The sequence below is a fragment of the Neovison vison genome, chromosome 11 (genome assembly GCF_020171115.1).
Source record: "Neovison vison isolate M4711 chromosome 11, ASM_NN_V1, whole genome shotgun sequence".
Lineage (NCBI taxonomy): Eukaryota > Metazoa > Chordata > Mammalia > Carnivora > Mustelidae > Neogale > Neogale vison.
This window is the reverse complement of record NC_058101.1, coordinates 152,020,815-152,048,752: the sequence shown is the minus strand read 5'-3', so window position 1 is coordinate 152,048,752 and position 27,938 is coordinate 152,020,815. Positions and strand designations below refer to the sequence as shown.

At 37.5% G+C, this 27,938-nt stretch overlaps 2 protein-coding genes across 9 annotated transcripts in view; one reads left to right on the top strand and one right to left on the bottom strand.

Moving 5' to 3' along the window:
- HMBOX1 (homeobox containing 1) overlaps positions 1-9,919 on the bottom strand; it is a 196,153-nt gene extending 186,234 nt beyond the window's left edge. For all 8 annotated transcript variants that reach the window (XM_044225031.1, XM_044225029.1, XM_044225033.1 and 5 more), the window contains exon 1: positions 9,656-9,919. The gene's annotated coding sequence lies outside the window, so the exon portion shown is untranslated. The remainder of the gene's footprint in view (positions 1-9,655) is intronic.
- A 468-nt stretch (positions 9,920-10,387) lies between these two features.
- INTS9 (integrator complex subunit 9) overlaps positions 10,388-27,938 on the top strand; it is a 105,269-nt gene continuing 87,718 nt past the window's right edge. Inside the window, exon 1 of the mRNA XM_044225026.1 lies at positions 10,388-10,461. Within this exon, the coding sequence (XP_044080961.1) occupies positions 10,453-10,461 (9 nt within the window). The 5' untranslated portion in view covers positions 10,388-10,452. The remainder of the gene's footprint in view (positions 10,462-27,938) is intronic.

The following is a 27,938-nucleotide window of genomic DNA, read 5'->3' as shown; positions in this document are numbered from 1 at the left end:
GCTGAAGGCAGCCGCTTAAAGACCAAGCCCCGAAAGACATTTTTTGAGAAGACAGTTGTCACCATATAGACTGTATCAATGAGAATGCTCCTGTTTCTGAAATAGTGAGTTCTTTTAAGATGTCTCTTGGCCTCAGTGATAGGACAAATGGTAGCCAAAAGGCCGTGCGCTTGATGAGAGGTAGAACTGGAAAAAGAGCCTCTTTAGTCAACAAGGGATGCTCTGTGATAGCAGCAACTAGGATCGTGAAAGAATAGCTTCAAACTACTTTCATGCTTTAACAGATCTGTGATTCAAATTGTTGAGACAGTACAGTCATGTCTCTAGTGTTACTTTCGGCTCTTTCCATAATCCTGTCTAGTTCTATAGTCCTACTTTGTCATCTTTCTGGTTTGCCTGAAGTAACTAACATTAAAAGCTAACACTAAATTACACAGGAAGACTTTTGCCATTTCCTACAAATTATTTGATCCTTAAAGAAAAGGATTAAATCCAACTAATCTTTATATCCCACAGAGTACCTAAACATGCACTGCTATACTTGACATGTTTAACTGAGTGCCCTGTTCAATCCCTACAAGAGAATCCTCCTCATGCAGAGCACCCAAAAGCATTAGCCTTATATAAAAGGTGACTTCCCCCTGTGTCCTACCCTTAAGGTCATGGAACACAACTGACATCTAACTCATGGTCATGCATTCAGGTTTCCCTCTTGCCACCTGAACTAAAAGAAGCACACCGTTGCCACTAAGAGGGTAAGTAAGCTTTAGTTGAAAGGACAAAACAGTTGAAGTCAGCACCGCTGGTGAACAAAATCCATCTGCAAGTCAAAGTTATGGAGAAGCAGGAACTATGTAAAACTACAGTAAGGCAAACGGAAGTGGAAGGAAGAAGTAACAAAGCTTGATGAAGCAGACATAAAAAGAGAAGGCAAGACAAGAAACCATATATACCCAGAATGAGACTAGCTTCTCAGATTCCTTACAGATCTCCCTTTCACACACCCTCAAAGAGCTAGATCCCTACAACAAACTTCTTTGAAGCCAAAGAATTCCTGATTAAAGCATTATTTTTTTTCTTAGAATGCACACCAAGAAAAATAAAAAGCTGGCAACAGATAAATCCAAAGAGGGAAAAAAAAATTGCACCAGGAAGAAAATGAAATCTCAGGTTAGTCAAAAAAATTCTCTATATATGAATCTGACTTATCAGAAAGTACCATCCATACTTACCATATTCTTGTCAATGAAACAAATTAGAATTTAATTGATATTTTCAAAGCAAATTATCAGTGTGCATAAAAAAATTGTCTCAAACTTAGAGGAGAAAAAGGCTATGTGATAAATCTTTTCTGGTAACATATTTCAAAATATTCTGTCAGCCTATTTAAAGCAGATCTTTGCTGTTTGATGTCTGTAATGATCAGTAGTATATTACATTTATATCCTCATCTTTAAGACAGGCTTCATAACTTAGACAGTTGATAATGGGAAGGCAAAGGCCAGTCCTGTAACTAGCCTCTAACCTGATGGTCCGTTCTTGTACGTAGACTAACAATAGTATCTAGAACCCCATTTTTTTCCCCTCTAAAGATCCTTTCTCTGGAAACAGTCTTTGAACTTTCTCTGAAGAGAGTTCCCCTACAACAAATCCAAGATAAAATTGCTCACTATCAATTCATCTGACAAGTTTTCTTTAACACTGTTAAATGCCAAACTAACGTCTGAATAATTTTTATTTTGCTTATCTAATACAGATTTTAGCATACTTCCTGTCTGGCAAGAAATACATCACTTAAGCCTTAAATTCATTTAAATCTTACATGCTTTTTTACAGAAATTTTTCATGTTACTAACTTTTACTAAAAAGTTTAATGGCTGTTAGTATTGTAAATCCTCAATTAAGTAAAGCTTGCCAATTTTTAAATTCTCACAAGAAAGTTTAATTGGACTTTTCCAAAAAAAGTTTCAAGATGTGCCAAAAGAATTTCTGACCTACTATAAAAGGCAAAAGAGTGAAATGACTGATCTAATAATTGGTGTTCTTCTCCTTAGTTATATTTGACAAAACAAAATTTATCACTAAGAGGGGAACTATTCAATCTCTGTAACAAAAAAAATCATTCTTCAATAGTATTTGATTGTAGTGGTCGTTATAGAATCCACTACACATGAGCAAGGGCAGATCACCTGGTTAAGCGTCTGCCTTTGGCTCAGGTCATGATCCCAGGGTCTGAGGATCAAGTCCTACATCTGGTTCCCTGCTCCTCAGGGAATCTGCTTCTCCCTCTCCCTCTGCCTGCCACTCCCCCTGCTTGTGCATGTGTGCCCTTTCTTCTCTCCCTCTGTCAAATAAAAATATAAATAAATAAAATCTTTAAAAATTAAAAAAAAAAGAATCCACACATATGATAAAATGGCATAGAACTATACACACATATTGTACCAATGTCAATTTCCTGATTTTAATACAATACCAGAAGCTACATAAGATGTAACCATTAGGGGAAACTGGGTGAAAGGTATAGGCCTTCTCCACTATCTCCATAACTTTCTGTGAATCTATAATTATTCAAAATTTAAAATAAATAAGCAAACAATTTATTACTTTAATAACAAAAATATCATTTATATTTTTTAATTAATCTAAATACCCTGTTTAGCTGACTAGGAAATAGAAACATAATCATTTATACATACACGCTTACACTGTCAATAAAAAGTCATTTAATTGACATGCTGTCAACTAAGACATCTATTTCAGAAACTGGAACTTAAAATTGAAGTAACCAATAACTTGTGCTCATTAAATAATTCCTTGTTTTAGGGAAGAAGACCAGGTCAGTTGATGCCTGTGTTAAACTGAAATCAAAGCAATATATATATATATATATATATATATATATATATTTTTTTTTTTTTTTAAGATTTTATTCATTTATTTGAGAGACAGTGAGAGAGAACATGAGAGGGAGGTCAGAGAGAAAAACAGACTCCCCATGGACCTGGGAGCGCAATGCGGGACTCAATCCCAGGACTCCGGGACCACGACTTGAGCCAAAGGCAGTTGCTTAACCAACTGACCCACCAAGGCATCCAGCGATATATGTATTTTTTAATTATCATACTTTACTTTAAGAAAAGTTCCTTTTTGAGAGGAAAAATAATCAAAGATATTTTTATTTAACCTTGGACTAACACCTTTTGGAGGAAAGTGACAGTTTATTGAAAAGATGATACAGAATTTCAAATAAATAAGATCATGCCAGCTTTTCAGAGAGGTCTTCCTCAGACTATAGCAACTACTCTTGTCCTGAGTGGTTTTAAACAGTTACTATGTAAAACTAAATATACATAGGCTATATATGAATCCACAAAATGGATTTTTCAACCAAATAAAGATAATACTCAAAACAGCTACTTTCAAGTTCTCCACAATGAACAATTATGTTCCACAAAGGTAAATGCTGGCTAGATTAGTGGTTGCAAACTATAGTCATAATAGAGCCTCCTACAAAAATTACATTCTAAAGTCTGGACTGATACCTTAGCTATCATCTTGCTACCTCTATACATAGTTTTGGGTAACATTTATCATTGACTCAGTTTGGTTAAAAAACAACAACAACAACAACAGGACATTCATTCTCCTCCATGAGGAAGGAATGAGACACAGATATGAATCACCATATGTGCATCATCTACCGCTTTGGAAAACCAACCAAAGCAGTGGGAAATAAACTAGCCACTCAACCTCAAGTATAAACATTAATATGTAAGTAAAACATATGTCTGTTCCCAGATCATATATAATGCAACTATCCAACTGTCTCAATAGCAATGTTAAAAAAAAAAAAATTTACCCAAAATGGAGTAAGAATTTGGATTTGTGGGGAAAAAATGAAAGAAATTATATACAAAATTAGTAGATCCTTCATGAAATTAGGTGAGAAGATAAAAAGGTTGGATTAGCAGTGGGAATCTAAGTTTGAAACATGAAAATGCATTAACAAGGGCAAAGAAAGTGAATTTTAAGTTGTTGTCTGAATTGGGCAATAACCTAACTAACACTGCCTTTTACTTTGAGGAAAAATCAGAAGTCAGAGCAACAGAATATACTACTATTCTTTATACAGCAATATGTTTTAAAGTTCACAATTAATTCTTTACTTCTGAAGACATTACCAACAACTGTAACCCTGTAACAGACTAATAATACCTCACCCTCCTTTTCTATGCTAGAGTGCTTGTTTGGCCTTCCAGTAGTTTGACGTGGCTAAGGCACAGGGTCTAGAGCTGATAATGATGAAATAAACAGAAGAAACTAGAACACAAAATATGTGGTATAATATGATGATAATAATAGTTAACATTTATGATATTCCTGAAGCATTCTAGGTACTTAACAGTATTCTAAGGGCTCATGAAAATCCTATGAAGTAAGAACTATGTATCCCCATTCTACAGATGAGGAAACTGAGGAACAGACAGATTAAAACACTTGCCCAAAGTCACATAGCAAGTAACTGGCAAAGCCAGGATTTGGATATGCGTGGAATAACAGTTTGGATTTATTTGAAAGGCTGGAGAGCCACTGAAGGATTACAGGCAAAGTATGGCTAACAATCAAATTCACACTTTGTTTTAGCAAGATCTCTCAAGTAGGAGTGAAAAGTAACTTAAGAAAAAAATACTGAAAGCAGGAAAATTAGTTAAGAAACTGATGTGGCAAGACAGAAATGATGAAGGCCCAAGTTAAGGGAATAGCATATAATGAAAAGAAGTCAACTGATATAGATACAAAGGAAGTATAATCAACTTGATTCTATGACTGGATGTGGAGAGTCAGAGTGACTCAAGGTTAGACTGAGTTGGCCCAACCCAACAGTTTCATTTTAATCATGCCACTACCTTATCAAAATTTTAAGCAGATAAATTTAGTCTCGGGTCATCCCATTTCAGCAATAGCCACAGCATTTGACTTTCCCTTCTTTGAAAACTATAACTATAAACATTAAAATTACTGCCCCTTGGCGACTCCACACTAATTGTTTAATATGCATACAGTAAAGAGCACTATAAATGTTTTCGAAAAACCACATGCAGACCGTCACTGAGCATTAGAGACAAGCTACAGAGACTATGTGCAACTTAGTAAACATTATCATAATCAGCACACTAAACCCATTTAGGGTTTTAAAAAAACCCTAAATGCCCTTTGAATGAATTAGAATCACTTTATCATTTTTAAGAAGGGATCTATGAATACCTGTTTTAAGATCCCAAAAAAGTATAATAACTCATAACTTGAAACTAAATCTATTGGTTTTTTTCCTTTTGTTTGTAAATGAAAAAACAAAAACAAAAAACAGTATCCTTATTCCCCAAGTCAAGGATCTGTAAAGTATTGCATTAGAATTATAATAACCATTGGAAAAACTTACTGTAACTTTAAACTTACTACCATTGTAAGAGTAAAACTATGCCAAAGCCAGAGACTTCCAGTAACTAAATGCTCTTGGAAAGTGTCCAAAACAATGTTATAGTAAATTTCCAACTTGTTTCATCTGGGATCAAGAAAAACAAGTTAACTAAAGCACTGGATTATGTTTAAATAGACTATAACTAAAAGTTATACCTCAAATAATTCATCAGAAAAACCTTTCCTCCATACTTATGCTGGGCCCTACAACCAGTATGGGTCAGGTGGGGAGATAGCTGTACCTAGGAATCTAAGTCACATATTAACTTATATTATTTTCAGAAAAACTTCAATACCAATAAGTTCCATTTTGAGAGAAACAGATTTTGGCAGAATCTGTTAAAATAATGGTTTATAATGACACTGAAAATCTCCATAATTTCTATAATGTGGACAGCCTATGGTGGTAGTTATTCTGGTTTCTAGTTTGAGCCACTGTTTGGCATCCTGTTATTTGTGGTTCAGATTCCTTTTTTACAGGTTGCATGTCTCATAGATACATACCAATTTCATATATAAACAAACAAAGATGCTTTATGTGAGTGCATATGTAAATGTACCTATATGACACTCTAGACAAGCTGTGATTCCCACTAACAATTTTTTTATAAAAAAAATTTTAAAGTTCTACTGAATTGAGAAGCAAAAACCAATAATTAAGAGAAAAATCTGGCCAGAAAAACAAAGGGAGCTACAAAATTAATTCTGGAAGCCAAAAAAAATACCCTAAATAAAGCAGGTTTTCAAAACAAACCCAACATATTTTCACTGAGCACTTTCTAGTTTACCTATAAACATTCACAGTTTTTAAAATCTGAGTGGTACACTAACTTTCATTTACGAAAAATGACATCCTGGGATAAATTTCTAATTCCCAAGAAAAATAACTCAAATTTAAAGATCTGAATACAAAATAATAGAAGCAAGAGCTGCAAAGAAAAGAACCCAAAAAGCAAATGTGGTATTACATGAAATATGGAAGCTGTGTGCAACATTTAGAAGTGGAATGGACAGAATATAACATACACAAGACCCCAAACGAATTGCATAAATATCCCCAATGTGTTCGACATCTATTGAAACAAGCAATCCCATTCCAATACATACTTGCTGCAAAAACTGCCACAAACTGGTTATTTCTATTTTTTTTAAAATGATGAAACAACGAGAGATTTGTTGTAATATATTTTATAACTTACCATTACTGAGTTACTATATTTCTATTAGTGATGCTTCACCTAAGGATTTGTGCTGAGAAGAGCGAAATCGGTTCATACAGCATTGAAAATGAAGCCTCACTACAGACATTCAACATAAAGCTGACCCCTAAAGGCTCCTTGATGCACATTTGCAACCACAGTATTCATGATATGCACTACACTAAACTAGCAACAGATTGGTTAAAAACAGTTTGGATTCTCAACTTCCCATAATACAGGCAACATTTTTAGAAGCAATCATATTAAAATAAATGTGTCTTTCACAGTTACGGGATGAAATTTTAAGCTGGACAGGCACCAATGCCCTGATTTTCTACTTTTTTCATAAACCATATGACTTCCACGTGCCGACAATGTTTTATGCTTTAACCTGCAGTAAAGGCTTTACATCATTTTAATGCTCAGTGCTTAAAATGCAACAGATTCACCCCCACCAAATGCAAGGAATATGGTTTACTTGTAGTAATTTCAACCAGACTACTAGTCAGAAAAAGTTTAATGAAAGCTTTTCCCAGTAAGTAACTTTGCCCTACTATGAAAGAAAAGAAGATTGGAAGTAAGGGTAGGTGGAAGAGAAAATACTGTTTTATTTTTCCAACCCTTAAACATTTCAGTTTTTTATTTCTAAAATAAGTATCTAATACTTTAAAACTCTACATCTCACAGAATATCTTTCAGCAAAAATATACTCTATTATGTAGTTACATAGGATTTTCCTCCAGTTTTGGCAAAGTAATAGTTCAGGTTAGGATGGAAGGTTAAAACAAAAAAATTCTGGATATCCTAGTCCAAAATAAAACAAAGGTTCAGCTTTGTATCAACATATTTTATGTTCTAAATTTGAGATTTAGAAGATACATACATCAATTTTTTTTTCTATTCAGGTCAATCTAAATATACAAACTACCTCACATTTTTAGTCAGCTCATCTGTGTGAATGATCAACTGCAGAAATTTCAAATCAAAGGTTATAAAACATATCATAAAACTGCATAGTGTATCTATGTGACTTTCAGGGAATCTAAGATCCTTTACTGATAGGTTTGAGAACTGGTAAGTGTGGAGCCATACATGTAAATATCTCAACAGTCAAAAGAGCAATTATGCCAATTCCTTTAGTTATGTAAAGGGTCCGTATTACACAAAAAAAACTGTCACAGAAGAAGTGCTATTGAAAACCTTCTATTTCAGGCTGAAGAAACTACAAAATATATAGTCTTATTATCCTGGTGTAATGTTATTAAATATTAAAGACTGTGAGAAAAAAGAGATGTTGCAATCCTCTTGCCTTTATAACTCCACTTGAGACTTGAGGGAAAAAAATCAGAATTCAAATTTTCCAAACTTGACTTATAAACATAATTCAACTAGATCAAACAACAACTTAGTTGTGCAATTTTAAAATTAGTTTAATGCAAAGCACTTCAATCCTGATGTGACAATTACCTGTGGCATAAATACAAAGTAAAAACAAATCCAAGTCCTTGTCATCTAATGATGCATTTTATAGTAAAATCACAAAAGGACAACTATATTAGGACAAAGTAAACAAACAGGTACAGGAGGCATCATGTCCATCTGGGAAAAGAAATGCAGCATGCTAAGAAAGAAAGGACTGAAGGAGGAATGAGGGAAGGAAAGAAGAGAATGAAAGGAGGGAGGGAAGAGAGGTTTCTATACCTGCAGGATCCCAGAGAAATGAACTGGTCACATCACTCTACCCTATTAGATACATAAGGGTTTTTAAAGCTTCAGGGTAAAAAAACAGCAATCACTTTACACTATTCAACTTTGTAGAGTATAGTATCTTTAATGTCAACTGCCTTCCACCCTTCACTCACCCAATGCTTCCTCACTCTTCCACACTAGCTTCCAGACAAATCCGAGACAGAACAGGGTGGGGTAGAAGAAAAATACAATCTGCGCCTATCAGCTACTCCCCCCCGCCACCAAATATTTTCCAACAGTTTTTCCTAATACGAAATTAAGTCTTCCTATCTCAAGATACACAACAGTCATCCTGTGTCTTTAGTACACACACAGAGACGCATACCCATGTCAGCACTCCAGACCCCCACCGCACGCCCCCGAATCTTAAGTAATGTTTAATGCATTTAAACGAAGACGACGAGACACATCTACCTACTGTTTCGGGGTGAGGGTGGGTGGAGGACTCCTTTCAAAGTAGCCCCAATAGTGTAACCAAAACACGGTTCCGGAATAAAATATTAAGAACACTTTTCCTTTCCCACCTATCTATGGACTTAAGGATGCAAAAATCCATCTCCACACCACCTCATCTCTAAAATTCTTCAACCCGGAGTTTGGGGTGGAGATTTGTCCAGGGGAGGGGGCGGAGGCGGAGAGGAGAAGTGTGAGCGGGCAATGGGACACAAACGAGTTGCTAACCCCAGCTACCCCGGACCACGTCGCCAGCCCAAAGGTCCAGGACCCGGACCTCACGCACGCTTCTCTGCCCAGGCCCAGGTAAAAGCTATGACTCCAGCTAGCTAACTCCCTATCTATAGACATTTATTCAAGCCTAACATATCACACAAGTACACGTCACACAGTTTAAAACACAGTTATAAACCCCAAACAAACCCACACACCTCAAATTCACCTCGCAGTTTCCCAAACTCCAAACAGGAGACCCCACCTCCAGGATTCAAACCTTCCGCCCACAGTGGAGGAAAGCAGGAGAAAAGAGTTGGGGAGCAGCCGACGCCTTTCAATTACCGCCCCCCACAAACTGCCCCACCCCACACCCTGCGTCCGGGTTACCCACTCGGAAGCCCCCTGCTTCCTCCCTCCTCTCAATCGGGCCGCTTAAGAGACCCATCCCCAGCCCACTCACTTACTCCCCAAAACCCCTCAAAAAAAAAAAAAAAGTGAAGAGAAAGAAGTGAGGAAAGAGACTTGAGGCAGTCCGGCTTCAAAACCGCTTGACTCACCTCAGAATCCTTGCTGAGTTCTCTCCGCCCGGCACAGCCCCCTCCCCAACGTCCCAGTACGAAGGGCTGAGGCAGGGAGGAGGGGAAAGCGGGAGGGGGAGGGGTGTCTTCCGCGTGGGGCGCCAGTCGGGAGGGGACTGGGGAGGGGTTGAGGCCGGCGCAGGAAGAGGAGAAGGGGGAGGGGAGGCCCCTATCTCCCAGTCTCCCCCTGAAAACCACCCTTGTCTCAATCACATCAGACTGACTGTCTTTGTCTGGCTGACAACCGCCATATTGATATCAACAGCCCCGCTCCCACCTGCTGCCGCCGGGCGGCCCTGGGAGTTGTAGTTCTTGCCTCCCTTGAGTAAAAGCTCCGGACTCGGCATCCGGAGGCCCCTGGGAACTACAGCTCCCGGCAAGTCCCGCGCCCATCCGCCTTCCCACAGGGAGGAGGGGTAAGGGTCTCCAGAGCCATGGGGACTACACATCCCAGAATACCATGGGTCTCAGACCCAGCAACGGGACATGATATCATGCTGGGGTGCAGAGGGAGGATGAATTGGCGGCGGGGATGAATTTGAGCTGGCCGAAGGAGGCGTTGGAGAGGAAAGGGACGGAAAAGAAAGATGACCACAGTTCCCATGATTCATGGAGAAACGACTTCACTTCCCATGATGCCCCGGGAAGGGGGCGTAGAGCAGAAGGACTGCATGTCCCGCGATGCTCTCGGCGGGCCGGTGGCGGTGACTGAACCGGAAGACGCTTTCTGCGTTTGAGGAGTGGAGTGTCTGGTACTGAACAACCAGAAGTCCAGTATGAAACTGGTGAGTCTCTGTTCCTAGGTCAGAGAGCAAAGGTGATGCCATATCCTTTTGGACTTCTTCGTTTGCACCTTGGGAAGGGAAGTAGAAAGTGGGTGGGCCAAGGAGAGCTGCTGCTGTTGGGAAGGTTTGAATCTTGGCCCCCACCCCCAGCTGCCCGGAGATCCTGTTGATCCATTGAAGGGTCCCTTTGGTTAGATAAAACGTTGACTCTGTCGCATTTCTTCTCCGAACTAAGGTTGGGCCTTAATGAGCTAGGTTTGACTTCTCAGCTGCCACGTGAGTGTTGAAACAGGTTAACTTCTTTTCCGTGCTATTGGCACTTGGTTAGCGTTTCTCCCTACCGTTGTTGAGGCGGATTTTGTTAGATCTGAGCGGAGAGTAGAAAATATTGGACAGAGGGTAATCACTTATTAAATTTTGTACTATAGAATCCTAACTGTCCTAGGACTTCAGAGAAGGACGAAGTCAGGGTATGACTTTGGAGGATTTGAGTCTTAAACACTACATACAGTGGGCTGAGAGGGAAGTGTTAAGGCATTCCACCCTAGGGACTGCGAGAGCCAAGGTTAGAGGGAACAGTATCTGGAGAAGTCTTTCATCACAAAACCCAAACACTTTGCTTATAGGAAAACTTCTCAGACCTTTATTTTGGGCCGTTTTGCTTGTGCGTAGATCTAAGTAGTTTATTCTACCTGTATAGAATTAATAATAGCATTAATTAGGAGGTGTGAGATCCCATTTCTCAGCCTTTTAAAATTAATGTTCCTGCAGCCAAGTATGTCAGGCTTTACTTTCTGTGATTTTTATACAAACTCTTATTTGAACATACTTTTCCGCTTACATTCTTTCTGTCTCTGTCTTTCTCCAGATATATACTCTGCATAGTGTTAGCGGTTTTTTTGAAAAGAAGTCAGAGAAAGTATTAAAGTAGATTAAACTCCAGCACTGCTGTCATTTAAGACTGCCCTTAGGTAGGGAGAAGGGCACACAGATCAGTAAACTCTGACTGCAATTTGTTCCTGGGCCCGAGTGTGAAACATTTAAGAATGCAGAATTGAAAGTCACTGCCTTGCCCTATAGAAGCATGCAATTTAATGAAGATAGAAAAGAAAGCCAAAATAATAATTCATTGCAATTTATGGTAAAATAAAAACGTGTTCAGCGTTTGGGGAATTGAGAAGATAATGGATGGGGAAGAGGTGGAAGACAGCTTCCTGGAAAGCACTCTAAACTGATCAGAAAGAGGAGTAGGCCAGGGCCTTCCATGAAGAGGGTTCACATTACAGGTGGAAAAGCGTTTGGAAGTGTGAAGCAATTTTTTCCATAATAATGCATTTGGCTGAGAGTCTCGGAGAGCCAAGATTTCCTTTATATATACTTTGGTTTCCTCATAATATCCTTCCGCTTAATATATTTACAGATGTGAAAACATGAAAGGAAAAAGTAGAAACTTGATTTTTTCCTTTAAGAATCAAATTATGCCTCTTAGGAAGAGGAAGTGTTCTATCTGTAGTCCCTCCCTCTTTCCTTTCAATCCATGTGTTACATATTAAAACTAATTTGGTAGTTAGATGATATTGTAGTATTTCTGCAGAATTACCATCAACATAGCAAAGTGCTTTGAAAAATATTGATGCTCACTTAGATGCCTTGTGTGTGGCAAGCCTGATAAAGTTGAAATAAATTGTCCCATGGCCTGAAATTTTTAATTTTGTGTACTGCGTCAGGAATATGTAGTAATAAACACAGAAATATATTTTATTGAGCACATTCTTGAGATTATGACTTCCCTGAATACCTTCCGCACGCTCAATCTAGGACCACATCTTTTTGCTTGATTCTTCCTCTGTTCTTGAACAAGTCTCTTTCTCTCCAGTCCCACTAATACTGCTTTTGTACTGGCTTTTTTCATGGGATACTTGGAATTCAGCAATACTTTCTGAATGATCTCCCTGTGTTCAATCTTAACCCCATCCAGTCTATTTACTCTACATCTCAGAAGTTGTTTTAAATTGCAGAGTCCCATAAAACCCCTCAGTACCTTCCTTTACCCTTAGGATAAAGTCCTATAATTCTTAACCTGGCTTGCAAATATGGCGTGCCTTCCTCTCCAGGCTCATACTTAGCCCTCACCTCCCTTGCTCCCCTGGTTCCAATTATATTGCACATCTTCTAGTTCCTTCAGCTCACCATGCTTTTGCCTCTGGGACTTTGCCTACAATGCTTTGTTGCCTACCTTATTTCTTCATGTATCTCAGGTCTCTGTTTAATACTTCTTCAGGGTTTCCTTGAATTGGTTGCCTCCATTATATGCTTCCATGGCACATTTTCTTTTTGTAGCACTGGTAATTAATTATTGGTTTTATGTCTGTCCTCCTTCATATATTCTCAGGGTCTGACACATAATATGATGCCACTGAATAGTTATTGAATAAATAATCTCTGAAGGATTATCAAATCCTGTGACTAATGATAAAAGATTAAGGAGTTTATTTAAATCATGACAATAAGCAATATCTGTTGGAGTAAAAATAATAATAATAATTACTACCTTTTCTGGAGCCATTATTGTGTGCCACGCACTGTACTAGGTACAGTGCAGTGTGTCACACTTACTCCTTTGCTCTAGGTGATAGTATACCCATTTTACAGATAAAAAGTCTGAGCCTCAGGAAAGCAAAGTGGCTCACAGTTACACGGATGAAAAGTAGCAGAACCAAAATCTGAATCCAAGATTCCTTCCTTAAGACTCTTTTGCTTAATGAGGGCCGGGATTCCAGCACCTTGCCAAGTACCTGGCATATGTTATCTCTTAATGAAAGGAAGCTAGAGAGTGCATACTGGGAGAGTTTATTCCAGGCTGTTTTTAAAATTAGCTTTAAATGTGAGCTTGATTAAGTTAAGATCTTTAAAAAAGATTATTGGTAAAAAATTAAAGTTTGGAAACTTCCTTGATATTTTAAAGGGCTCCATATCAGACCATACCAATTGAGTTGAGTGCCCAAGTTAGTTTTTATACTACCCAATTTAACCTCTGTAATCCCATTTATAGTTCTCTAACTTTACATATGATTCTCTTGGTGGCTTTCCATACACCCAAGGAAAGACCACGGCTGTATTTATAAAATATTCCTTGGATAGCTCCATGGAAAAATACTAACTCAAGGGGTGCCTGGGTGGCTCAGTGGGTTAAAGCCTCTACCTTCAACTCAGGTCATGATCTCGGTCCTGGGATCAAGCCACATCGGGCTCTCTGTTCAGTGAGGAGCCTGCTTCCCTTCCTCTTTCTCTGCCTGCCTCTCTGACTTAAAAAAAAAAAGAAAAAAGAAAAATACCAACTCAGTTTTTTTTTTTTTAAAGATTTTATTTATTTATTTGAAAGACAGAGATCACAAGTAGGCAGAGAGGGAGGCGGGGGGGGGGGGGGAAGCAGGCTCCCCGCTGAGCAGAGAGCCCGATGTGGGGCTCGATCACAGGACCCTGGGATCATGACCTGAGCCGAAGGCAGAGGCTTTAACCCACTGAGAGACCCAGGCGCCCCCCAACTCAGTTTTAATTACTGTCTAATATTACGCAGTATTCAGGCAGTTTTTTTTAACTGTAGAAAGTATATTGGCACCTTCAGTTAACCAGAATCATTTTTAAAGAACAGGAAAATTAGAAGATTAGAAGAAAATTATCATATTTTAGAGCCTGTTCTGTTATTAGTATAAATTAAGCCTACCTGCGTATACCCTGGTCAGTTCAGGAAAGGATAGAAACTAGAATTCATCAGGGTCCTTAGCAAAACATTATGGGGAGAAATAAACAAACAAACTGAACTGACAAATCGAGTTTGAAACATGAATTTAGTCATTCAAATAGATACAAAGTGAATAAGATAGTAAGAAGCAGTTCAAGAATGTAGCATGTCTCACACTTTCTATGGATCCAGAGATAGAATTTTCTAGTTTATTAAGTCAATAAAGATTTATTATGCAACCACAGTACACCCTTGGCCTTCAAAGTTTTAATACTTTCTATTTTAATTCTTGTATTTTACCCCAAAGATTGATGACAGGAAATTATGATTTTGCTAAGACACAAATTTGAATATGACTTTAAGATTAGTGATAATCTGGGCACCTGGAGGGCTCAGTCAGGTAAGTGTCTGTCTTTAGCTCAGGTCATGATCCTGGGGTCCCTGGATCAAGCCAGGAGTCATGCTCCCTGCTCAGCAGGGAGTCATCTTCTCCCTCTTCACCTCCCCCGACCGGATCATGCTCTCTCTCTCTCTCTCTCAAATAAATAAACAAAACTTAAAAAAAAAAAAAATAGCGATAATCCTTAGTGAATGAACCTGATTGCCTCGGAATCCATGACTCTCTGTAGTTACTGTTGCTCTTTTGTTACAGTTCTGATAGAAAGGTCATTTAAATGCCTATTCTGCTGTACGTTTTTGAATTTGATGGAGAAAATTGTATGCTGTAGTCGTATTTACAAAATTTAAAACTCAGGAAGGCCAGGAGATAGATGTTCTTTGGTGATCTCTGCCCCTTTATACGAAGAGCTGTTTTGTTACTACTGGCTTTTTGGGGAAGGCTTAAACTTTTAACACACCATTTCTCCAGGAAAACAGATGGAGCAAAGAATTTGCCCTCTACTATTCCCAGTGGAGAACAAATAAAACACGAAGTAGATTGTAGGTGATCTAGAAGATCTTTGTTTGCAAGGGGCAAATTCTGCCCCAAGGTCAATTTAACAAATCATTAGAAAGGGGTGTGTTTTTTCCTCAACTAGGATCTGAGAGTGATAGATTATTTCTGTCATTTACAGAATTGCAGAATACTTTTGGCTTCTTAGAACTTGGGTCAAGAATAGAAAATCTCTTGCTATAAATTGCAAACATTCACAATTTTACCAGTGCTTACTAATTCACCTGTTATGGTGCAGTTGTTAAAACATCAACCTGATTTCACGATCTTTTCTGTTTCTCTTTGCTGGTTGATTAGAGTGCCCTCGTGTGTCTTTATGATGTAATATCATATCAAGCTTCCGAAAGGTCATGTTTTATCACAACCCCAGTATGATAGGTTTTTTCCTTTCTTTCCTCAAACTTAAATGTGTAACACAATACCAAGTCACATACTGTGCTCTGAGATAAAAATGGATAAATTTACTTTGGGGCCTTTCAAAATCATAATTGTTGTTCCTCTGAAGATTAACTCTTTTATACTTCAGGTGAAAAAAAAAGTATACCAATAATGGATTTTTTTCAGCAATAATAGTTGAATCAAAAAAATATATATGGGGCACCTGGGTGGCTCAGTGGGTTAAGCCGCTGCCTTCGGCTCAGGTCATGATCTCAGGGTCCTGGGATCGAGGCCCGCATCGGGCTCTCTGCTCAGCAGGGAGCCTGCTTCCTCCTCTCTCTCTGCCTGCCTCTCTGCCTGCTTGTGATCTCTCTCTGTCAAATAAATAAATAAAATCTTTAAAAAAAAATAATAATATATATATATATATGACTCACAACATAAGCATGACAGCATTAGTATTGCATATAACTGCAGTAGCACATCTACTTTGTGCCTGGTTGCTTTGAGCACTCAAATGCCACTGTTACTGGCTCTGATGATTAGAAAAGTGTACTTGACATACCAGGGCCAAGAGTGTAGCATGGCATGGAAATCAGTAAAACCCAACATTCCAAATGGAAAACTTGCTCCTGGCTCACTAAATACCAAGAGAGGTCCAGGCATACACGACCCCTTAAATCTCCATCATTATTCATTTATTCATTCAGCAGCTCTTCCTGACCACCCATCTCCTCTGTGCTTGCTCAGGGTACTGGGTGTATTGCAGGGAACAAAACAGATTTACTCCCTGCCTTTATGGAAAGTAATGTCTAGTGGACTTACTGTGCAATTCAAATAATACTACAATGAACTTCTAATGTAAAGATATCATCGGGCACGGGCCCACCTATTTTTTTAATGTAGTGGTCAAACAATGCATTTAATTGTATCCAAGAATATGCCTTCTTAAAATTTGAGCAGTTATGGCTGACTTGCCCACTAGTTTACCATTGTACCAGTAGTGTATGAGAATGCATTTCCTCCCCCTTGCCAACCATGCCATCTGTTTCTTTACTCTTACTATGTGTCTTACTAATGCAACTTTCTTCTCTCATAATCCTCACACCCTCTTGTCTCTTAAACTTCAGGCATATTTAGTAAAATCCTTACAGTAGTGATATATGGATGTAGGAAAATGTACCAGGAAGGGGAACACATTTCTTCATTTTATAAAAAAAATATTGTGTCATAAGAATCTTTAAAAGGAATTTTTTAAATAGTCTGGTGTTACTTTGAAAATGCTGATGCATGGTTGTCGTAATTAAAATGGCAGTATTGTGGGATCAAAGGGATTGGAGAGGCAGCCAGGCCAAGTGTGCATAAATGACAGAGGAGATCCCCCATCATCTCCAGAAAGAGGATGATCAGTGAGGTAAAGCTAGAAATTGATATATCAGGAAGGGCAGAGGAAAAGGTAGATACCAGAATTTGCAGAGATTGTGAAAAAAGGCGAGACTGCAAACTAAAAGGATGATGGGGAATAAGAAAGTCTGTAAGGAGAAATAAGTCAGTTTGAAAACCCCAAGGCATTCAGTGATCAAGTCTAAGAACTGTGTGGTAGGAACTTTACTATGAGAAAAACAGGAAGTTTCAGTTGTCCCCGATTGACTATATATCTGAAGGAAATGCCTTGAAGGTCTAAAACATTTAAAATTTATTGAAAGCACAACTGAATGAACTTTAGCTCTCTCAAGGATATATAATCAGATAGATGATGTTCAAGAAAGTGATTTTTTAATAGGAATTGCAAAACGAAAACTCTTTTTGCCCTTAAGGTACAGTTTATTTTTCATCACTCATGTTTATGAAGGGGGGGTGAATAGTAAAAGGTCTTGCATAATCCGCTCCTCAGATATTTATGGCCTAAGCAGAGATTGTCTTTTTCTACACACGATATTTCTGCATTTTTCTATTTCAGTAAAATAGAGGGAGACATAATAGATGTTCTTATTTTTTTTTTAAGATTTTATTTATTTATTTGAGAGAGAGAGAGAGCACGCGCGCATGAGAAGGGGGAGGGTCAGAAGGAGAAGCAGACTTCCGGCCAAGCAGGGAGCCTGATGTGGGACTCGATCCCGGGACTCCAGGATCAGACCCGAGCCAAAGGCAGTCGCTCAATCAACTGAACCACCCAGGTGCCCCTAGATGTTTAATTTAATAAGTCTTCCTTCCCATATGTTTTTCCAGCATGTGTGAATATGGTAAACAAGCAGTAGTATTAATAATGTAGAGGATATTACTATTGTAACCATTACCTTTTCTTTCTTTACATTTTAAAAGCAGCTTTATTGAGGTGTAATTTACATGCCACTGAATTCAGACATTTAAAGGGTTCTATGTGATGACTTTTAGTAAATTTACACAGTTGTGCTACAATCACCACAATCCAGTTTTAGAATATTTCCATCACTCTGAAAAGATCCCTTGTGCCCATTAGCAGTCAGCCCCCATTACAACCTCCAGGCTCAGGCAACTGCTTATCTATTTCTGTCTTATAGATTTGTCCTTTCTTGTCATTTCATATAAATTAACTACTACAATATGCAGTCTCTTATGTTGGACTTCTTGCTCTTAGTATAATGTTTTTGATGTTCCCTCATGTTGTAGTATATACTGCTTAATAAAATCCACTATATGAGTATACCACATTTTGTTTATCCATGTACCATTTGATAGATAATTTGGATTGTTTTCACTTTGGGGCTAGCATTGTGTGTAAGGTTTCCATTTCTACTATCTACATGATTTCATTTATTTTTCTTGCATGATTGCACTAGCTAGAACCTCTAGTTTAATGCTGACTTGAAATGGTGTGAGCAGACATCCTTGTCAATCTTTTTTCCCGGTTCCCAATCTGAATGGGAAAAGCATTTAGTCTTTCAGTAGTGAATATGATGTGAGCCGTAAGTTTTTTGTAGATACCCTTAATCAAGTTGAGGATGGTCTCTTCTAATCTTAGTTTGTTGAGCATTTTTAATGGGTGTTGGATTTTATCAAATGCTTTTCAGTGGGGTATCAAGATGATCATATAGTTTTTGTCCTATATCATATTAATATGGTATATTACCTTGGTTGAATGTTGAAATTTTTTTTAAAGATTTATCTATTTATTTATTTGACAGAGATCACAAGTAGACAGAGAGGCAGGCAGGGGGCTGGGGTGGGGGTGGGAAGCAGGCTTCCTGCTGAGCAGAGAGCCTGATGCAGGGCTCTATCCCAGAACTCTGGGATCATGACCGGAGTCGAAGGCAGAGGCTTAACCCACTGAGCCACCAAGGCACCCCGAATGTTGAATGTTAAACCAATCTTACATTCCAAGTATAATTCTCACTTGGTCATGATGTATACATATTGCCAGAATTGGTTTGCTAATACTTTGTTGAAGGTTTTTGCATGTATATTCACAAGTGATACTATTCTGTAGTTTTCTTGTAATGTCTCTGGCTTTGGTATCAGAGTAATATTATACTCATAGAATGAGTTGAGAAATGTTCCCATCTCCTCTGTATTCTTCAGTGGTGCTCAAAGAATTGATATAATTTCTTTAAATGTGTGATAGAATTCACCAATGAAGCCATTTGGGCCTGGGCTTTCCTTTGTGGGCAGATTTTTAATTGACTAATTCACTTTCTTTACTTGCTATGGGTCTTTTGAGATTTTCTGTTTGTGCATTACATTTTTTAGAAATTGAAGTAAAATATACACAACGTAAGATTAACTCTTAACCATTTTTAAGTAGAGTTCAGTGACGTTAAGTACATCCACATGGTTGAGTCACCATCACCATTATGTGCAGATATCACTTAGCATAATATCTTCAAAGTTTATCCATGTTGTAGCATGTGTCAGAATTTTCTTCTTTTTAAAGGCTGAATAATATTCCATTAAACATGTATACCACATTTTGTTAATTCATTCATATGTCTATGGACCCTTGCATCATTTCTGCCTTTTGGCTATTATGAATAAAGCCGCTTTGAACATGGGTGTACAAATACCTGTTCAGATATCTGCTTCGAATTCTTTGGGATATTTATCCAGGAATAGAATCACTGGATGACATGGTAGTTCTTCATTTAACTTTTTGAGGAATGAACATTCTGTTTTTCACAGTATGTGCACCTGCACCATTTTATATTCCCAGTAGCAATACACAACGGTTCTGATTTCTCCACATCTTCACCACTTGCCAATATTTGTCATTTTGTGTTTGTTTTGCTAATAGCCATTCTAATGGGTGTGAACAGTATCTCACTGTGATTTTCATTACATTTCCCTAATACTTAGTGATGTTGAGCACCTCTTTTGTAATTTTTTAGTTAGGTAATACATGTACATTGTTTAATAGTTAAAGAAAAAGAAATTGTACAATTTTAAGGGGAAAAAAAATGAAGAGATCTGCTCCTCTCTTTATTTTCCTCCCCAAGAGCAATCTCAGTTACCAGTTTCTTGTGTACCCTTCAGAGATATTCTGTGGATATATATTTATGTAATTTCCATCCCTTTTTTATTTTTTACGTATACGGCGAGATCCTACCCACACTGGTTTTTGTGAATTCCTTTTTCTTTTTTAAGTTAGAAATGTATTTTACCTATCATTTCATATCAGTATCTGGAACTGACTCATTTTATAAAACACTACATACTCCTAATGAATCAGAGTCTGCATTTAATAAGATCTTGGATCCTTTGTTTTCACCGTTCTTTTGTTGTAGACAGTGAAATATTTTCAATGCTTCTTTCAGGTAGTTTTTAAAATATTTCTAACAGACACTTTGTATTTTCATTGTCGAAAGAGTTTAGAAATATGGTTAGGCAGGAAGATAAAGTTCTGCTGCCCCCACCTACACCCCTCAGGATGATTTTGAAAATCATTCATTGTTAGAGTTTAGGGCGTGGGTTTTTTACTAATATAAAACATAACATATGAAATTAGCATCAACATGTCTCAAAAATATGTTCATACCATTGCTAGAAAATAAATCAGTTGCACAGTGTTTTGTTGTTTAGATATGCCATAATTTATCTGGCCATACCTTCATCGATAAGCATTACATTGTTTCCAGTCTCTTGCAGTTAGAAATCATGTTACATGATAAGCTCCTTTGTGTGTACCTCTGGAATTATATTTGTATGAAACATTTCTAGGTGAAATGGATGGTTCAAAAGGTGTGTGCATATTTTATTTCATTTTATTGCCAAAATACCCCCAGAGAAGCTTATCTGATTACACTGTCTCTAGCAGCATATTCCAGTCTACCACTACAATGTTACCATCAAGTAGTCTTGTTTTTTTCTCACTGACAAGTGAAGAAATGGTCTGTCATTATACTTTTTTAAAATGTTTTTCTCCTGTGCGTTAAGATGTAGGACATCTTTTCATGTGTCTACAAAAGCATCTATTTCTATTTTCTTTTCAACTCTCTTATCCCACTTGATATACTTTACAGTAATACATTTTATTTTTTGTAGTTTTAGAGTGTATTTTAATGTCTTTTTAAGATTTTATTTATTTATTTGAGAGAGAGAGCAAGCAAGACCAAGTACAAGCGGGGTAAAGGGCTGAGGGGGAATCAGGCTCCCCACTGAGCAGGGAATCCAATGTGGGACTCTATCACGGGACCACGGTATCATGACCTGAGCCCAAGGCAGATGCTTAACCAACTGAGGCTCTCAAGTGCCCAAGAGTTTATTTTAATATCTTGTAGTACTTGTTCCCACTCATTGCTCTCTACTTTAGAATTTTCCAGACTAGTCTCAAACATTTTTTTTTCATATAAAATTTAGAATGTTAGGTGTTCTATAAAATTGAGAATTATTAGTTCCCAGTAAAATCTTTCTCATATTTTTATTGGAATCAGGCTAAATTTATTAAATGTAAGGAGAGAATTGTCTTATTTCTTTCAACATATCATTCAGTCTAAAGAACAAATGTCTTTACGCTTAAATCTTTTTATAAACATTATCTTTTTTATTGTTACTGTAATTAAATATTTTCCTATGTAGTTTACATATAAAAAGGGTATTTCTTTTTTTTATATTCTCTCTATGGCCCTTTGTTGAATTCTTCATTTTAATTTTTAGTATTTTTTTCTAGTTAATTCTCGTGGGTTTTCCTGGCGTATAACTTTGCAGATCGTCTTTTAAATCTCGTTTTTTTCTGTAGTGCAATTACATTGGCTTATATTTGCAAGATAGTTTGGGGAGTAGGAGTGGTGGTAGACATTTCTGTTCTATTTCTGACATAAACGGACATGCTGCTTTAACTCAATATGTCACTGTTATATCAACTTTTGGTTTGAAATTTTTGTGTATTTTAATTTACATTCTATAGCTCACTGTTTTCTTGCTCCAGAATTTTCCAGTCACCAATAAAGTGAGCTTCTTTCATATCAACCAACAGTAAGTTATTTTTTAAGGGGAAGATCTATTTGTATTGTACTGTATTGTTTGTCCTAGGCAGTTAATTATATCTTGAGCCCATTTCCAGACTTTTGAGAAAACAATAGTTTTTATAACTTAAAGTCTTGAGTGGTGTATAGCAGATTCACAGAAGTAAAAGACTTCTATGACCTTAAGAGAAAATTGCAGGGTTTCCTTGGAAAACAGAACAGCCAGAAATAGCTTGTCTCTCTGTACTTAAGAGACAGGCCTGATAAAGGCTAGAAATGTAAACAAATTGGTCAGTTAAAATAAACATAATTACCACACCAAAAAAACAAAAAAAGTAGAAACAAAAAAAGGGTTCAGAGCCCTAGGCAAGTGTTTATTTATTTTAAGCTGTATTTGATTCAAACTATGTAGATCCAATAGGAAGAAAATGTTGATGAACAGCTATGAGATAGTTAAAATTAACAGATAACATATATAACAATATATAACATATATAACAATAACAAAAATCCTTTATTTGGCTGTATGATCCAACAAATGTTATTAAATGCCTATGTCATACAAAACCTTCTTGATGCCATAAGACATACTAAAGATAAATAATACAGAACCTATTATCAGTAACTGACTATTTAACAAGCTCTGTATGTGTATGTGACTGACCATATACAGTTTTAGCAATAGACTGATAAAGGCAGAAGTGGGGTGTATAAGTTTAGGATTATGAAAGATGTTTTCCAACCAGAAATTCAGAGTTTCCTACAGAAGTAAAATTTGAGTTGGCTTTGAAAAGTATGTTGGCTGACAAATATGTCAGAGGCAGAGTTTTGTGTCATTGTCACTGGGGTCAAGGGTAGAATTGCTGGGGGTTGTCAGGAATGACAGTTAGAAAGGTAGATTGAAGCCACAGTGGTGACTGAATATGAGACTCAGTGGTTTGGACAGTAGCAAATAAGGATATTTGAAAAACATATATTTCAAGGGAGTTTGGGAGATTTAAAGATTAACTTTTCTTTTTTAAGATTTTTTTTAAACGATTTTATTTACTTCTTTGTCAGAGAGAGAGAGCACACGAGCGCACAAACGCCGCGGAGCGGCAGGCAGAGGGAGAAGCAGGTTCCCCAATGAGCAAGGAGCTGGTTGTAGGACTTGATTCCAGGACCCTGGTCTAACAAACTGAGCGGAAGACAGGCGCTCAACTGGCTGAACCACCCAGGCACCCTTAAAGCTTTACTTTAAAGTAAGAATGTTTAAACACCTGGAGCCTTTAAATTTATCCCTTGGGAAATCTAGAACAAAGGAGTTGGAGGAACTGTATTTAACACACTTAAAAAGAACTTTGGAATGTGAAATCAAAAAGTATGATTCCTGCAGTTACAGAAAATATTTTGAAAACTGAAAATAATCAGAACAAGAAGCATTAGGGAGTTTAGCAAATGCATCATAGCAAATGCAAAGTCAGAATTTACCCTACTTAGGATAAGGTTTATCTAAGCACTTTATGAGGACCTTATAAGCCATAACCAAACTCATAGATAGATCAGAAGATGAAAGGGGTCCAGACAATTCATGGGACCAGTTGACAGGTACCGTATAAGAACAATACCCAGAAGGGAAGAAAGGAAAGAACAGAGACAGACAGTGAATTCTTTGACATTCACCTTTATTTAGAAAAATCTGGGCGACAGTCCCTTTCCTGCAGAACTGATAAATGCATAGAATATTCTTGGTTACATCGTCAACTTGAATATAGATAGATCACTAGAAAGTGTGATACCATCCTTAGATTTTTTTTTTCATGTAATTTTCATACAGTTAAAGTAGCATAAATTTCAAGTGTGCATATAGCTCGATCAATTTTTATCTATTACACTTCCATGTATGTTCTTGTTTGTGTCTGGCTTTAATTCAACAAGTTGTTGACCTGAACGTTTTGAAGGATGTCAACTGTTGACTTGTTGGCTAACCTATGTCACCTGTGTATGAAGAGCAACTTCCTAGAGGACTGGCAGATTGCCTATGAGATTACCATCTCTTTGTAGGGTTCTAGAAGGGACCCTGAGAAATTCAGCCTGGTAAAACCTATTTCTGGGCTTGGCAAGCTGCTGCCATTCAGTGGGAGACTGTCGGGCAAACACAACATGGTTTCTTTTAAAAAAGAAATCAATCTGACTGAACTATCAGAGTTCTGTAAAGGGGCTAAATCTTGTTCCTTTAATTCACTCGAATTTTTGAAATGCTTTTCTCAAAAATATTATAGAATCAATAATACTCACAAAAAAATTTTTCAGAATATAATTGGAAGCTATAAAGAAGGAAAGAAAAATCACCTGTCATCTCACTACCTAGAATAATTACTGTTTAACGTTTTGGTATGTAATCTGCTCTGCTGGATGTATGCAATGTCTTGTATATCAGTAACTCTGAAGTTAAAAATCTGTTAGGAGTAGATTCCACTGAGTGCTAGGAAGCCTAAAGTAACCATGGTTTAAGTAGAGTTGATGTTTGTTTTCTCTCTTATGTAAATGAAGTTTGAGGTTAAATAGTCTAGGGCTGATAGGGCAGGCAGTTCCATGATCCTTAGAGACCCAAATTCTCCCTACTGGCTTATTGCCCCACCACCTTCAATATGGGGCTGACTCTTAGTGATCCAGTAAGACTTTACCAGCTAAGGCCAACAGGTCCTTTTTCCAGCCAGGCAGAAGGGGGAAGGAGCAAAGAAAGGATGCCCCTTCCCTTTGTTAGTTTCTCAGATTTGCATACAATCCTTTGAGCTATCTTTTTGGCCAGGACTTAAATTGCTACATCTAGTTGCAAGAGATACTGGGAAATAGTCTTTATTCCAGGTGACTATAATTCCAGCTGACATTTGGAGTTCTATAAAAGGACAGAGGGGGGATACAGATAATGAGACAACTGTCTCAGTCACAAGCCTTTCCATTTTAAATATTTGTATTGCTCTTGTGGGGTATTTTTATAGTATTACGTTATTGTGGTTTTATTCTGCTTCTTGAACATTTTGGTTTCCATCCCCTAACTGTCCTGCATAATGCTGAAGAGAACATAGTTTTATTTACTTTTTTTGAACTGGTTTTTTGGTTTTTTGCTTGGTGTAAGTAAATTCCTTAGGTAGAATTGTGAGGTCAAGGACTGTACTTGCACATTTTAAATTTTGACTCAAGATTGCTTTTCAGAAGTTCTTTCATTTTCATCTACCAGGAGTAACAGAGTTTCCCTTTCCCCACATCCTGATGATTAGTTTCTTCAGGTGAGTGTTTGGACAGACCATTACCTTACAGTGTAGTTTTAATCTGTACTTCTATTGTTTGTATTTCTTGTAGAAGGTTGCATTTGTTTTTTGGTGTTTGTCATTTGGGTATTTTTCAGGGGCCCTTTTTAAAAAGTACCTGTTTGTGGTTTTCCCCTGTTTTTCTGTTGGCATCTTTGTCTTTTTCTTATTTAGTTATTAGAGTTCTTTATGTATTAAGGACATCAGTTCATCATCTTGGTTTTATAAATGGTTTTTGCCAGTGTATCTTTTTTGCCTTGTTTTAGAGTAGTTCAGCCATACCGCCCCAAAGTTTTTAGTATAAATAAACAAATCTATCATGATTTTCTTTTCAGATCATGGCTTTAAGATGGCACTTAAAAGTCCCTTTCTACACCAGGATTATTATCAAATATTTCCCTAAAGTTTTAGAAATTCTCTGCTGGGATTCAATACACAGTTTTTAAAGATGTGTTTTATCAACCACAACAAATTGAAAATCAAAATCAGATTATTTCCTCTGATAAATAGGGGTCTCCCTGATACCATTTTTGTAGTATCAGTATTAATTTTTTTTTTAAGATTTTATTTATTTATTTGACAGAGAGAGGTCACAAGCAGACGGAGAGGCAGGCAGAGAGGGAGATAGAGGGAAGCAGGCTCCCTGCTGAGCAGAGAGCCCTATGTGGAACTCGATCCCAGGACCCCGAGATCATGACCTGAGCCAAAGGCAGCGGCTTAACCCACTGAGCCACCCAGGCGCCCAAGTATCAGTATTAATTAATAAAAGAGCTGCCTCTTCTGTTCTTTCCCAGGGACCCAGGTGGTACGGGCAAGAGAAAACTCTTTCCTTTACCCTGACTCCTGACATGTTAACTGTGTGACTAGTATGAAATTTTTTGGTTGAAAAGCCTTTTCTAGACCCCCAAACTAATTGCTGATAGCCTGGTTTTTGTCCACACATAAATGCTCAAGAAGAACTCAGCATGAAGTGCTCAATAAATGGTAGCTGTTTTTAGAAACTTCTTCACTTAATAAAAAGCAGTTTGTAAATCCATTTCCTTGAAAATCTGAAGTGATTGAAAGGGGGTTTTCCCTAATCCACCCAGAAACATAATCGTGTAAAGGTTGAGTTAGGAATATTCTTCTCTGTGCTGATATGCATTATTTTTGGCACCTTCTGCCTAAGTAGAACAGTTTTGTCGACATTGAAAGTCTGTTCAAGGGGTGCTTGGATGGCTCATTCAGTTAGAAGTTCGACTCTTGGTTTCTCACAACCAGGGTTGTGAGATAGAGCCCTGCATGGGGCTCCATGTTCAGCAGGGAGTCTGTGTAAAGATTCTCTCCCCCTCTCTCCCCATTCTCTCTTTGATAAATAAGTCTTTAAAAAAAGAAATTAAGAGGAAAAGAAAAAGAAAAGAAAGTCTATTCCGTTAGGTGACACCTCTTCCCAGTTATCTACACAAATGCCCAGGAAACTCCCTTGTGGCCTTGGTATCTGTTCTCTCTCCTTAATAGTTGATCCTGACATCCAGATTTGTCTGGGCATTGAACCTTGGACCAGTTCATTATGTGTGATTTGAGGGGGAGAAAAAGTGCACAGCTTTTTTAATATGACTAGAATGAACTCCTCTAACTTACTCTTGAATTAATGTTAAACTAATAAGTCTCCTTGTTGATGCTGATCTTAGCCACTTACTAGTTTACCATTTTGATAACCGTTTTTCTTTTTTCTTGCTCATTGTCATTGCTGCAGATTTTCAACAATTGGTATAAATTCCATTACCCTTAAATTGCCTCTACTTTTACATAATTCATCCTGTAAATAATACCATTACCGTATCTCTTTCTCCTTTTAGAGATATCTTTACCTTCATCCATCATAATCATATATTGCTTTTTACTAGCACTTTTATCACTCTTGCTGCTTTTGTTCTTAGAGGACATACTGGATTAATAGTGTTCATTAAACACCTGAAAACCAGTCACAAAACAAACACTGTAGAACGAAACCAGCTCATAGGCCTGTCATATATGATCTTTAATGCAATATATTTTTGGTGGTTGCGGAGCACAGTTTTTACTCTGAAGTGTCGATATGTACATAGTTGGTTTTCATGAAAGATTAGGTTAGAGAGGTGCCTAGGTGGCTCAGTTGGCTGAGTGTCCAACTCTTGGTTTTGGCTCGAGTCCTGGGATTGAGCCCCGCATGGAGCTAAACAGGGAGTCTATTTGAGATTCTCTCTTCCTCTCTCTTCTGCCTCTCCCCCCACACCCTTCTAAATAAATAAATGAATCTTTGAAAGATTAGGTTAGAGTAGTACTTATTATTTTAATTTATTATTATCCTTAGCTATTTCTCCCCTTATTTCGCCTCCTATATTCCTTATTTCCTTTCCTCCAAATGCTGTTATCCCTTTGCTCTCAACCTCTTCTAAAACTCTGTTGCATTAAGGAGGGCAAGTGATGTCATGAGCACTGAGTGTTACATACAACTGATGAATCTCTAAACTCTACCTCTGAAACTAATAATACAGTCTATGTTAATTTTTTTCAAGATTATTTATTTATTTATTTATTTGACAGAGAGAGAGAGATCACAAATAGGCAGAGAGGCAGGCAGAAAGAGAAGGGAAAGCAGGCTCCCTGCTGAGCAGAGAGCCCGATGCAGGGCTCCATCCCAGGACCCTGAGATCATGACC